Below are 15,217 nucleotides of genomic sequence, written 5' to 3' on the forward strand. Positions count from 1 at the left end.
GTACAAATTGTAAAAGTAAAGTGTTAGTCTTTAGCAATAGAAAAATAATGTTGTACTACTTACATTCAAAAGCTTCTTCACTGTCATTGTCTTCATCAGAACTGATTTCAGCATATTTTGGTTTCTCGTTAACTGTACTACGTTTGCGCTTGTTCATTTTCACACGTTCACAAAGTGGCATGGTGGATTCAATTTCAGCCAGTAGCTCAGGAGGCAACTCCTTTAATACTGACTGATCTATGCTACCTATTAATGAGTAAGAAAAAAAAACGTTAACATGAGAGTTAAAACAAAAAAAAAAAAAACGCAAAAAAAAATTTAAAAGGGCCCCAACAATACAGTCCTTTCTCAGGAACCACTTACAATATATCCACTAACAATTCTACGATTAGATATACCTGGATGTTTTTAAACAGGCCTTTCTAAAGGTGTATATATCATCCACATTGCAACTGGAAATTAACAAAATAAATTGGTTAATTGCATTATTAAAACATCATCCCTGCTCTACTTCCACAAAACTTAGTCATTTTTTTCATCCTCTTAATTTAACAGGATTCCCAAAAGTGTAGGTAAATTAAGGATTCATGCCTCATAATACCTCTGTTTGTTCTCAATCATTATTTATCATACATAAGACAATAACCATCCCTTTTCCAGTAGGTAGGGAGAATCAATCTGTAGCAGAACCTCTAGGTTCTTTTCCCTGAACATAAGTCAGATCTGTCATCCCAAATTATGCCTCATTATTTCTTACCTCATACTAATTGTTTTTATAATACAACCCACATTTTTACTTGATTTTGCTTCAAAGTGAAATTGAAAGATTTGTTTCACACAAACAAACAGCAAGCACATGACGTTTCCTTTCCACTGAGGTAAACAGACAACACTGCACCGTTCTCATCATATTACAAAACTAATTTTGTTCATTACTTCTTGTGTGGTTTCAAATTTGTAGAATAGCATCAATCTAATCTTTAGAAAGGTCCAGGCTTACTTTAACACTGAATTTGCAAGACAAGATCTCCCTGATTCCAATAGATGCAAACATTACCTGTACAGGAAGGAGAAGGAAGCAAAAGAGCAAACAAAACTATGGAAAACAGATGTATGATTTACATTTTGGTATGATTTCATATTTAATAAACTAGCCACATTTTCAGAAACATCTGTTGCAGCAAATTAACAAGAGCTTGAAGAAAAACTGCCCTTGAAATTCAATATGTTAATGAAGTCTTCCACATAAGTTAACAAAAGTATTAAGTCATTACCATTTTTGTGTGCTAATACTTGGTAATAAGCAAAAATACTGTTAATGAAATTTCATATTTGCAATCTCTATATATAATCTTGCATTTTATAAATACAACTTTTCCAAATATCAAGATGTTACAGGGAAGAATATAGAAGGGTCTAAGAGGGAACAATGCCACTTGTTTGGGGTGGGGATATGAATCCTAGCTTTGTATTTCTCAATATTCTCAAATCTAAATTCAGCCACTCCACATTCTGAAACTTCTACAATAAATTCTCACACACCTTCATTTTGACATTAAAAATGAAAATTTAAACTATAGCTCAGTTTGTCCTCTCCTCACTCCTTTTTAGCCACATAAGACATTACCTGGCTATAGGACTTTTTGCTTTGCTGATATTGTCTTGCTGTTATTCCACAGAGACCAAGCTCAGTTTCCTTACACATCCTCTCTTAGCATTTGATAGAGAATGTTTCAGTGCTTTTAAATATGAACTGAGACTTTGGATTTTCCTCCCTTATCTATCACCAGCTAGCTGTCTTAACTTCCTCCAGTCACTCTGGGTCACTTCTGTAACTACACTGAATAAAGCCTCCTGTATCAGACACACACACAGAAAGGAAAGTTCTTTCTGGCTTAGCTCAAACAACTCTCAAGCCAAACAAAACACACTCTATAAGAGAACTGCCTTATTTCTTGTTCTTGGATAGCTGTGTTAATGTAACTACAATGGTAGAGACTCTCAGCTCAATTCTATTAGTCACTCATGCAAATAAGTTTATATTTTAGATGAAGAACTAAAAGAAAAAAAGAATCAAAGTACTTCCCTACTACACAAAGTAGTCTGAAAAGAAATACCCTTTTAAAATAGTTATGTACTATTACAAAATAGCTCTCAGGCACTACAGTGCAAAGATTCACATTACTGTCTGAGTGATGAACAGCTTGCTTGTTAAAGCTGAAATATTTCAAATACCCCTTAGTGTGCAAACTGAACAATACCCTTTCCACTGTGACTTCACTTAAATTCCCAGTATGCTCTCTACATGGCAAAGTGAGTCCTTGGTGACGCAAGTCCCTCGCCCACTGACTTCACACTCCTCCAAACAATTCTACGGCCTTGACAAGTTCAAAAATTCAAGGAAAACTGCAAGGCTATGGCAGTCTTTTCCTACAAGAGCAATTTAAGGAATGGGGAAGATACATCAGCTTAAGACAGAAGTTCTACTTTTATCTCAATACTGTATCATCAGCTGAAAAACACGTAGCCAAGACAAACACTGAAAAAAAAAATTGAAATAGACCATGCACATCAGTGGCTTTCAACATTCCTCTCCCATTCTACCTTAAAGAGCATGGAAGAGTATACAAATAAATACGAACTCTTTATCAAGCTCATTAACCTCACCATTTCACTACATTCATGAAGGAATAACTCCTGAGATCAAGACACAAGTAGCCAGCACCATCCCCCCTCCCCTCCAAAAGAGGGCAAGACTCATATCACCCCAGCACCACCGCCCAAGGGACTATCTAGAGGAGTCTCTGTAGCACTGGATTTGGCAGAAAGGAGAGATAATGCTAAGATGTATGTCCTGTATCACTCCATAAAACCTGCTTGAACACGTTTCTTTGAAGTAATTTTTCTCTCATCTATCCTAACACTGACACAAAGGAAGGATTCCCAGACTCTGGCTAATAATGAGAGATTGTCTCCCTGTTTATATTCCAGTCCTCAGCTCTGACCTTGAGAAATGGGATCAAGCCAGAAAAGAACATAGACACAGCAACTGAATAAATCCCGTGATGTAGCAGAGGTCATCACTATCCACAGCTAAGCAGCACAAGTCATACAATAGATTGGGTTTGAAGGGACCTTTAAGATCATCTAGTTCCAACCCCCCTGCTACAAGCAGGGACACCTACTAGACCAAGTTGCTCAAAGCCCCATCTAGCCTGACCTTGAATGCTTCCAGAGAGGGGGCATTCACAACCTCAGCAGGCAACCTGTTCCAGTATCTCACCACCCCCACAATAAAGAATTTCTTCTTAATACCTAGCCTAAATCTACCTTCTTCCAGTTTAAAGCCATTTCCCCTCATCCTGTCACTACATGCCCTTCTAAAAAGTCCCTCTCCAAATTTCCTGTAGGCCCCTTCAGATACTTGAAAAGCCACTATAAGGTCTCCTCAGAGGCTTCTATTGTCTAGGCTGAAGAGTCCCAACACTCTCAGCTTGTCACAAACTCAAGTGTTGTTATAACACAAAACAACGCTCTTAGAAAGAGAAAAAAAAAACCACATCTTGATGGTGGGAAGAGATTTTCTGAGAGCATCCTGAAGGATCCAGGCAGAAAGCAAGAAATATAGTGAAAATACAACCACCAAAAAGTATCAGAGCCTACATTATTATGTTAGCATCAATGATTACCCTCCAGCTACCCAATCACTGCAACAGCTATATCCATGAGTTACTTTGTTCCTTACTGCTACTAACTTACCTTTATAAGTCAAGAAAATAAGCCTTAAGAAGTCTAGTTTTGAAAGTTGCTTTACAAAAAGAACAACAGTATTCTGAGTAACATGGAGCAAATCAGCAACTGAAATACAGTGCTGCACAAAGAACCTCTCTTTCAAGAATGAGAGCACCAGAAAATTACTTCTCCAAAACAGGCTTTTACTATCATAGCCTTTGAATATAAGCACTGAAATTTAAGCCAACTCAATTTACTAAAAAGTTAAACTGCTCTCCCAGGTGTGTATCCAAATTGATTTAAAAAACTGAACCATGAAGTCTCAATTAAGAAAAACAATATTAATTAAATAAAACAAGTTATACCCCTGATTTCTTATCATAAGAGAAAGACTCCAATAAAAACAATATATAACATGTATACAGAAAACAAGCAAAACAAAAACCAAGATTTATAACTTATTCACAACAATAGGTACATCAAGATCTGCTTTTACCTTCCATTACCACTAAAAATGGTTTCATAACTAAAAAATATCACATGAAGCTCTTCTTACTTTGCTTCTTCAAAATAACTTAATTATGTTAATAACAACAGTGAATTGGTGATGTTCTAGCCTTCAATACAAAATGCTACATAAGTATTACCTAAAAGCAAAAGTTCCACACCCCCTTACTGTCACTGCCAATCCTTAAATGAAGTCTGGGAAGGGTGGATCCTTGCTCCACCCCTTCCATTCACTCAGATACACATTGTATGCACCTGAGCTCCCATGGGATGGCCCTGCCTTCCTACCAGGTGCTCAATCACTGTTTCAAGCCTTGACTTAGCATTTCCACTACACTCCATTGCTCATGGAGTGAACCAGTGATTGAGAAGGTTAAAGGTAAACCCTTTCAATTATGGTGACCCAGTACACTGTAATGCTTGTACAATTTGCCTGTCATCTGTTATAGTGTTCAATAAGGCCTGCCCGTCGAATTATATGGCAGGTAGAATTGCCATTCAGTGTTTTCTTCTGACCAGTGTTGTACTATTGTGCCAGTGAAATGAGTCTCTTGGTTGCTCTTGATGTCTTGAGGTGTCCTGTAGGTGGCCATCAACTTGTTAAGTGCCTTGATAGTATATGCCTGGTTCGCCCTTGGCACTGGATACACCTGCATTAGCCCACTTGTGGTGTTGATGCAGGTCAGGGCATATCTCACCCCCTCAGACCAAGGGATGAGCCCAATGTAATCGACCTGCTGTTGCTGGAGAGGATTGTGTCCTCTAACAAGATGGGCTGTTGTTTCGGGCAACGGTCTTGATCTCATCTTGGAGCAAACACTGCAGTTTTGTCATGCTTGGATGACATCAGACAGTTGTATGGGTAGCCCTGATGCCTTAGCAGCTGCCTACATTGTCTTTCGTTCGGCATGCCACAACTTCTGATGTAACCAGTGGGTGATGTTCTCAGACAGTGAATTCTCAATCCATCGAACTCGAGCCAGCGTGTACGCTTCATCATTTCCTGATGACTGTACAAGACTGTTGCCAGAAACGTGGTAGACATGTATGGCCCTGTGTTTAACTGTATTCCATATGTCTAACCACATATCTCTGCCCCAGATTGGTTGGCATGAATAGTCCATTCATGGGTGTCCCATTGTGCAATCCAAAGAGTGAGCCCCCAGTACACAGCCCAACTATCTGTGCAGATGTTCAGGATACCATCACCTGGTTCCTTGGTTATAACCATCTAAATGGCTCACAGTTCTGCCCATTGGCTACTCTGACCATCCCCTTCTTCAAACCAGATTGTTTCTGTGGAGGTATGCCACCAACTTTCCACTTGTTTGGGTTACCCTTCCTGGACCTATCCATATACCAGGCATCTTCACGCATGGGATATTTCCCTTCCTGAGTGGAACTCTCCTCCAGTGGTGCAAACTTTGTCTCTTCTGGCACGTCACTGTGATACATCACTGGGCCTAGGATCTTTCGGAGCTCTTCTTTCAATGGTGATGAAGACAGACTACTCCTCTGGGGCTGAGATAGGTGACCCCTTGTGTCACTGTCTGTGCCTGGTTCACCCCGCCTCAGGAAGGTGTGTCAGATCTTTCACCCACCCCTGAATTGGCAAGGTCTTTTTCACTGTAACTGCAGCTGTTTGGGTTACTGGCTCTACTGCCTGTAATGTGGAGTAGGTAGCCATTAACTGTTTTTCAATCATACTACACCTCTCTGCTCCATGCCGAACCTGAGAACAGAACCCAACTGGGGTTTGAATGGAATTCTGGTGCTCCCATAGGCCCCAGCCAAACCCTTCCTGAGTTACATGGACATCCTGTTTGGCTGGAACAGTGGAATCAAATATACCCAGTGCCTGGGCCTGTTTAACAGCTAGTTTTGCTTGCTGGAATGCATCTTGTTCTGTTCTCCCGTTTCCATTTTTGGCCTTTCTTTGTAAGTATGAAGGCCTCAGCAGCTGCGCTAAGCGGGATATAAAGGAACACCAGTATCCCAATACACTCAATTCTTGCAGCTGCCTTGGTGCAATAGGTATTGGGAACACCCAAACCTTGTCTGTTATAGCACTGGGTAGTACTTTGGTCTTTCTCAACCAAACCGCACCCAAGAATTTCACAGACAGGCCTGGTCCTTGCACCTTCTGTGCATTTATAGCCCACCCTTTCTCCTATAAATCAGTAGTCAATGAATCTGCTCCTTTTTCTAATGCCTCCAGTGAGTCAGACATCAGCATGAGATCATCAATATAGTGGTACAGTTTGACATTACTGGGTTTATTCCAATCTGCTAGGTCATGTGCCATTAAGTTGTGATAATAGATTGATGAATGCATGTACTACTGCAGCAGAACCTAGAAGGTCCACTGCCTGCCTCCCCATGTAAACACAAACCAATCTTATGATTCTTCATGGATGGGAATACTAAAGAATACGTGTGCCAAGTCTAGGACACAGCCGTAGGTTTCTATCTCCCTACTCAGTGTCCATCAGGGAGACAATATTTGGAACGGTTGTATGAATGGGTGGCATGACCCTATTTAATTCTCTAGAATCTCTTTATAATCCACTGTTGTTCTCCACATGCCACCTGACTTTTGTACTGGCCACATGGGGGAATTATATAGACTATGTACAAGTCTTATGATTCTGTATAATCAATGAATATACAGATGTTATAATTAAGAAATATACAGGAAAATTAGGCTAAACAGGTTATCATACAAAAGAAGAAGATCGAAAGCTCATCCTTGTCCTAGGCTCACTGAAAAGGCTCCAAGAGAAACCAAAAAAGATCCTTCTCCAGTTGTAGATAGCTCTTAAATGGGGTCTAGGAGAGGTGGAGCCAGGCTCCACCCTTTCCGATAGCGCAGAAGAATCGTCTTCACCTGTGCTCCCAGGGCTGACTCATTGCTCACCTCAGGTGGTCAATCAGAGGTTCAGGCCATGATTCAGCAGTTCCCATACAGATTCCTACTTTTTCTAGTTCCTGTACCATTCTTGAGATTTCCTCTTGTCCCTGGGGAGTTTATACTACTTAGTATTAGTGATCCAGCTCAGCTCTGGCAGGCAAATAGGCTCATGTTTTGCATGGCCTCTTAATATCACACTGCCCAGATACTAATACATCTCTCTGTCGAAGTCTGAGTTTTCCCACAGTTGTCTGGAGAGTCAGACCCCATAGTATGTCTATGCTCAGTATATACTCCAGGACTGGGGTAACAGACATCTTATACTCCTGGGGTGGGAGACACCCGACCCCCAAATTCAACCATGTCTGGGTTATGGGGATGGTCTGTCCTTAGAACCCACCAAGCATCACCCTATCTCCATGGAATTTAGTTGGATCACCATAAATAATCACGGTTTCTGTGCCCACGTCTACTAATGCCAACATTTGATGTATGTTCTTCCAGGACCAAAAAATAGTCTATTCAATATTGGGCCTCCGGTCCCACCTGGGGTCCCTAGGTGCAGGGGGGCTGGCATCCCCTGTCACTCAAGTAACTGTGCAATCACCATTTCTATTTCCTCGTGTGGCTTGGGCATAGTGACCCAGGTCACTTGAGGAGGCTTTTTCCTTTTTTCACTAAGTATGAACTCTTCCAAGTTCCATGTTCTCATTGGTACTTGTTCAATAATTCTTATCCCTGCTTTTTTGGGGGTGTTTTGAAATTTTTGATTTTCATCCAGCTGCCTCCATATCTGGAGGAGGACATGATTGAGCTTGCAATCAATTTTTGCAAATTGAACATCAGCCTGGATTAAATCATTTAACATCTGTTTTCAGGATACCCTTATGGGTCCCAATTGAGAAGTTCATGGGGCAGGTCTCCTAGTTTTAGTTATAGGGAGGACCTTTGCCCCTTCCACTGTCCAGATATTGCGCCTGGTCTACAGGCACTCCTTTTCTCCTAGACCAGCCACTAACTGGGTGGCTTGTTGGACAACGGCCTCTGAGGCTACCAAAGGGTTTAGTATGGACACTAGTGTGCCATACTGGTGGGGAGGCACCTGTTGTAATAAGAGGACCCTCATCTCTGCTGAGAACTTAACCAGGTCCAGACTCTCAAAGTTGCCATCATAAATAAAATAATAAATAAAATAAAATAAAATAAATAAATAAAACCGGGGGATCAGGCCTAGCCAGCATGGGTTCATGAAGGGCAGGTCCTGTTTGACCAACCTGATCTTCTTCTATGATCTAGTGACCCATCTGGTGGATGAAGGAAAGGCTGTTGATGTGGTCTACCTAGACTTCAGCAAAGCCTTTGACACTGTCTCCCACAGCATTCTCCTGCAGAAGCTGGCAGCCAGAGGCTTGGATGGGTACACTCTTGGCTGGGTAAGGAGCTGGCTGGAGGGCCGGGCACAGAGAGTGGTGGTGAATGGAGTCAAATCCAGCTGGCGACCAGTTTCAAGTGGTGTCCCCCAGGGGTCGGTGCTGGGGCCTGTCCTCTTCAATATCTTTATTGATGACCTCGATGAGGGCATCGAGTGTACCCTCAGTAAATTCGCAGATGACACCAAATTGGCTGGAAGTGTGGATCTGCCTGGGGGTAGCGAGGCCCTACAGAGGGATCTGGACAGGCTGGAGAGCTGGGCTGGAGCCAATGGGATGAGTTTCAACAAGGCCAAATGCCGGGTCCTGCACTTCGGCCACAACAACCCCAGGCGACGCTACAGGCTTGGGGCGGTGTGGCTGGAGGACTGCGTAGAGGAAATGGACCTGGGGGTATTGATTGATGCTCGGCTGAACATGAGCCGACAGTGTGCCCAGGTGGCCAAGGCCAATGGCATCCTGGCTTGCATCAGAAACAGTGTTGCAAGCAGGAGCAGAGAGGTGATTGTTCCCCTATATTCAGCACTCGTGAGGCCGCACCTCGAGTACTGTGTCCAGTTTTGGGCCCCTCACTGCAAGAAAGACATTGAGGCCCTGGAACGTGTTCAAAGAAGGGCAACGAAGCTGGTAAGGGGTCTGGAACACAGGCCATATGAGGAGAGGCTGAAGGAGCTGGGAATGTTCAGCCTGGAGAAGAGGAGGCTCAGGGGAGACCTTATTGCTCTCTATAACTTCCTGAAGGGAGGTTGTAGTGAGCTGGGGGTCGGCCTCTTCTCTCGTGTCATTAGTGATAGGACCAGAAGGAATGGTTTCAAGCTACGCCAGGGGAGATTCAGGCTGGACATGAGGAAGTATTACTTTTCAGAAAGGGTGGTCAGGCACTGGAATGGACTGCCCAGGGAGGTGGTGGAATCACCGACCCTGGGGGTGTTCAAGGAAAGACTGGATGTTGCGTTGAGGGACATGGTTTAGTGGGAGCTATTGGGAATAGGTGAACGGTTGGACTGGGTGATCTTTTAGGTCTTTTCCAACCTTAGTGATTCTATGATTCTATGATTCTAAATTGTCTCCTTCATTCCCAGTTCTCTGATATAATTTTGAGGTTCCTCCATCAAAGTCCATAGACCAGTATTTATTGGGACATTGCTTTTATTTGGCTGCATGATTCTACATGCAGCTGTTATACATCAAATTAGAGAATGATTTTTCTCATTATGCATTACAGTTGCATATAGTCTTCGTCCGAGGGCCGAATGTGTGGTGATGGATGCAAGTTTAGAAATCTCTAGTTCATTAAATAACCATACCTTCAACTCCCACGTCCCATAATCTTAAGAGCCAAACTGGTATGCTCTTTCACTGTTTCTGTTTAAATCATTGTAATAAATCCATGAATTCGGTGGCTGTGTATGGGCGCGCTATCACTTCTAATGTGAGTGTGGGCAGGGGGCCACTCCTCAGGTGGCAACCTTGCTAGTCTATCTGGGACTTCCTTATTTTTTTGAATAATTATTGGTCTTATTTCTAGAGGATCTGAGGTTCTCCAATCCTCTAGTTGGACTTCTGTCTTTTTGAGTTTCCTTTTATTTTTAGATTCAACCAGGATCCAAGGATCCTCTTGATCTGAGTCCTTTTCCCCTTCTAATGATGTAGTTATTAATTTTAGAGGGGAAATGATATGAAGATGAGGCAGCTTGCCCTGTCAGAAATGTAGTTTTATTATCTAGTTGTCTGATACAGGGTCTTAACAGCTCATTTTTGTCTTTCAATCTTCCCTTGGAGGAATGATACGCATTAATAGTTCATAGTAGTTGCCATGCTACAGCAGATGATGCTACTGCTCTTTCCTCTGTTGTTAGAGAAAGTTTGCTCTTCTAATTTATTCAAAAATTCTGCCATCTCGGAAGGGAAATTAATATTGGGACCATTGTCCCTTACAGGTCCCCATTCTTCAATAATCAATGTGGCACCCAAGAATCCCAGTGTTTCCCCTGAGACTTCCTCTTCTGGGGAACTGAATTAAGGAAAGTAAGTTAGGATGAGGTGTTGAATCAGCAGCTGCAGATTTGACCTTGCTAAGCCAGGTTCTTGCTGCTGATAACAGATGCTTTTCTACAGACTTAGACAATTAGCATAGACAACAGATCTCCTGTCTTGTCAAAGAACATTGTTAGTTCCCCTATCTCTGGAATGTGAGAGAGTACACTAAAGCAGCAAACCACAAATTAACAAAGAAGCAGTGGATTGGTGAGCGGAATTGTGGCCGATGAGACAACCAATCAGAGCCAGCCAAACATCCTCCATCCTAACCCAAGTCCAAGAAAATAAAGACCTTCATTGGAAAGACCACCAAGAGATACGCATGTGCAAAAGAGCTGAGACATAGGGTAAGGGGAGGATGTCCAACATTTTGGGGACTCATCGTAATAACCCAGCCCTTTCTTGGACATCTAATGTATGCGTAAGCAGTTTGCTCTTTAAACGCGTGCCTTTCTTGTCCTCTGGTATGCAGGTTAGGTAGAAATGCCCCCCCCTGCATCCGGTGTTTGTGCAGCGCTGATTAAACATACCTACTCTATACTACTCTGTGGTTAGAGTTCAATTTCCACACTTCAGTATTAGGGGCCCAGATGACCAGCCAATACATTATCCATTTAAGATAATCCATTCTAACCTAAGTAAGTACACTACTGTTAGACCAACCTGTCTCACCAAATGAACCATGACAAAAAGTGCAACAATCACAGCAAAACAAAAAGATTCCATGCTGCAACAAGCAATGATTTGTTCAAATGCAACAGCACTAAGCATAGAAAAAAAAAAAACACCAAAAACAGCCACTTAATTTTACAAGGCCTCTAACACACAGAAATCTCCAACAAAATACATTTGCCTCCACTGCAAACCCTTAAATGAGGTCTGGGAAGGGGTGGATCCTGGCTCCACCCCATCCAGTCACTCAGATACATTGCATGCATCCCAGCTCCCATGGGATGGCCTTGCCTATCTACCAGGTGCTCAATCACTCTTTCAAGCCTTGACTTAGCATTTTGACTACAATTTACTTTTATGTTCATAGGTAATGTTCCCATAGATGAAAAGTAAATGGCAATTTTCAAGTTAACAGTTTAATTGTTCTTGCACAAAATCAGTCAACTAAAATGGGTGAAAAACTTGAGCAACAGAAATGTTCATTTACCAGAAACAAATGTATTTCCACCATTTGTATTTTGTCAAATTCAAACCAAAAATTTTGACTATACATAAGTTAAGAAATCACATCTGTACTTAGATGTTTAGACAGACACATACAAGTCTGTACTGTATATTGTAGAGTCAGATAAATCGTCGTTCCACAATTTTACATGTTGCAAAGCAATGTTTCAAAAATTATTTATGGAAAATAACTAACTCTTCCCAGAAATAAGAGGAACCTGATCAACCATACAAGCCTACAAACTAAATGTAGTTTCAGACTTTCAGTGAACAAGGCTGATTGCTCTGACAAATTAAGTGATAATTAGGTGGCACTTACATGTGTCAAAGTTATTTTTCAAAAGTCAACTAATTAAATTACAATCAAATTAGTAGGTTTGGACAAGTTTATTGTTACCATTAAGAATTACATGTGCAATATGTGAAGTTTGTTCTTGTTACCCAGAAAAGACTTGAGAACAACTATGAGAGCAAGAATCAGAATATTTACTTTACTGGCAAAGATAAGAGTACGAAATAACCCAAGCATCCTCTAGGCAAAACCACGTCCCAAAAATTTCTCCTATCATACTTGTAACAGATCAGTACAAGAACAGACTCTAGTGTGCAAATGTTGAAATTATTCAACATCTACTTCTGAAAAAAATAACACCAAAAATGAAGGCCTCAGAGAGTATATGCAATACCAGTACACATCCCCCCCCATACTTTCCAGGACAAACACATAGTATTTAAAAATAAACAAATAAATAAATAAATAAATAATCCCTGCAAATAGAAATGACCCAGTGTCTGGAAACTGTTGAATCACAGCCTGAACCTCTGATCGATCACCTGAGGCAAACACTGAATCAGCTGTGGAAGCACAGGTGAAGGCAATTCACCTGTGTGACCAGAAGGGGTGGAGCCTAGCTCCACATCTCCAAGACCCCATTTAAGGGCTGACTGCCACCAGGGAGGGATCTTTTCCTGAATATTGTTTTCTTTGGAGGTTTTTTGTGAGTTTAGGATGTGGGTGAGTATTTTCATTTATTTTCAATTATTCTTTTCCAATGTGTTAATCATTTTAGTTATATAATCTGTAGATATCAACCTAACCATACCACTACTTGTTGATTATACACCCATTTCTGGTGTAAAGCATGCTGAGAGACTGAAGGATAGACTGTTCAGTTAGAGGAGGAAAAAAAAAAAAAAAAAAGTCATAGAAAAACTTCTGTTGAAAAGGACAGTAACAATCATCTAGTTTCAACCCCCCCTACTATGTGCAGGGTTGCTAACCCCAGACTAGGTTGCTTAGAGCTACATCTAGCCTGGCCTTGAATGCTTCTAGGGATGGGGCATCCATAATCTCCTTAGGCAACCTGTTCCAGTGCCTCACCACCCTCTGTGTGAAAAGTTTCCTGTTAATATCTAACCTAAACCTTTCCTGTTTCAGTTTAAAACCATTCCCCCTTGTTCTATCACTATCTACCCTTATAAAGAGCTGTTCCCCCTTCTGTTTATATGTTCTCTTCAAGTACTGGAATGCCGCAACGAGGTCTCCCCACAAGCCTTCTTTTTTTTTTTTTTTTTTTTTTAAGCTAAACAAGCCTAGCTCCCTCAAGGTTTCTTTGTAGGAGAGGTGCTCTAACAGTTTTCAGTTGCATCCCAGAAGGCCAATGGTATCCTGGGCTGCATCAAAACAGGGGTGGCCAGCAGGGACAGGGAGGGAATTGTTCTCCTCTACTCTGCCCTTGTGAGACCCCCATTTAGAGTTCTGTGTCCAGGCCTGAGGTCCCCAGTACAGGAGGGATGTGAAGCTGTTGGAGTGGGTCCAGAGGAGGGCCATGAAGATGATTGGGGGGCTGGAGCATCTCTCCTATAATGAAAGGTTGAGGGAGGTGGGAGCATTTAGCTTGGGGAAGAGAAGACTCTGGGGAGACTTCATCACAGTTTTCCAATACTGGAAAGGAGCTTACAAGCAGGAGGGTGACTGACTTATTACACAGGTAGATAGTGATAGGACAAGGGCGAATGGATTTAAACTGAAAGAGTGAAGGTTTAGGTGAGATGTTAGGAAGAAATTCTTCACTTAGAGGATGGTGAGGCATCAGAACAGGCTGCCCAGAGAAGTTGTGGATGCCCTAGCCCTGGAGGCGTTCAAGGTCAGGGTTCCTGGGAAGTCTGAGTGGTTGGCAACTTGCCCCTGACAGTGGGGTTAGAACTAGATTACCTTTGAAGTCCCTTCCAACCCAAGCCTATGACAGAGCAATATGATGCATAGATTCTATGAGAGATATTTTATGAAATCTTTCTAGCTTATTTAATTAATTATATATGATTTAGTCTTCATTTTTGGCTAAATGATGCCTGGAATATTTTTCAAACTGTCATCTTGTTATCAAGAATTCAAAAAGGAGAAAAAAGACTAGGAGCTAAATGGATGAAGTGTATTTTAAAATAGATTCTCTGTAAATCAAACTTAGCTTAAAATGCTTGTACTAAGGGACATGGTTTAATGGGGGAATATTGGTGGTAGGTGGACAGTTGGATTAGATGATCATAGAGGTCTTTTCCTACCTTGGTGTTTCTATGATAATAATGGCATGAGGGACAACCAGCTCCTCTTCCAGTCTAGTTAATTTGAAAACAGGTAGTAATTAGTATCTCAGAAAAGAGGATAACAGAAAAATCAAAGAATGATTTGAGTTGGATAGGACCTCAAAGATCATCTAGTTCCAATCCCAAGCCATGGACAGGGTTGCCAATTATTAGATCAGGCTACCAAGGGCCCCATGCAACCTGGCCCTGAACATCTCCAGGGATGAACCAACCACAGCTTCTCTGGGCAGCCTATTCCAGTGCCTTTATGCCTGCTGAGTGAAAAATTGCCCCCAATCTAACCTATCTCTCCCCTGTTTTAGTTTAAAACGATTCCTCCTTGTCCTATCAGTATCAGATTGTGTACGCTATCACAGTGTAAAAAGTTGGTCTCCATCCTTTCAAATACTGGAAGAGTATAGTATACTTATGAAAGTGATTTTTTTTTTTTTTCCCTAAAGATCCAGTTAAAATTTTAAACCTTAACAGTCATGTAACTATGGCTACTAATTTATTCATGAAGTAAAAAAAAAAAAAAAATTAAACTTGTCTATAAAAAAAAGCATTTCTTTAGTTTCTTTCCAGAACAATGAAGGCTTACCCTGCATAATAAATAAAGGATAATAAATATAGGCACAATAGAAATAAGACTTACAAATTAAAAAGCTTATTAAAACAATATAAAAGTTGTATAGACTTACATTTTATAGAATGTTTGTTTTAGCTTAAAACAAGCAATTGCATGAAGTTACAGAATGAATTAGTAATAGTCCTTGAAGACAGAATGGCCATCTAAATTGTGTTTTGAACTAGTTGAACTTAAACTATTTTGAACTTC

At 41.2% G+C, this 15,217-nt stretch overlaps 2 protein-coding genes across 9 annotated transcripts in view; one reads left to right on the top strand and one right to left on the bottom strand.

The window, feature by feature from the left end:
- Positions 1 to 15,217, top strand: part of LOC125686405 (uncharacterized) — a 354,680-nt gene that overhangs the window by 123,893 nt on the left and 215,570 nt on the right. The window lies entirely within an intron of this gene.
- Positions 1 to 15,217, bottom strand: part of LOC125686395 (nipped-B-like protein) — a 254,045-nt gene that overhangs the window by 61,266 nt on the left and 177,562 nt on the right. For all 6 annotated transcript variants that reach the window (XM_048930315.1, XM_048930314.1, XM_048930317.1 and 3 more), the window contains one exon: positions 64 to 246. In XM_048930315.1, the coding sequence (XP_048786272.1) occupies positions 64 to 246 (183 nt within the window). The remainder of the gene's footprint in view (positions 1 to 63; positions 247 to 15,217) is intronic.

Source organism: Lagopus muta, chromosome W (genome assembly GCF_023343835.1).
Source record: "Lagopus muta isolate bLagMut1 chromosome W, bLagMut1 primary, whole genome shotgun sequence".
Classification (NCBI taxonomy): Eukaryota; Metazoa; Chordata; class Aves; order Galliformes; family Phasianidae; genus Lagopus; species Lagopus muta.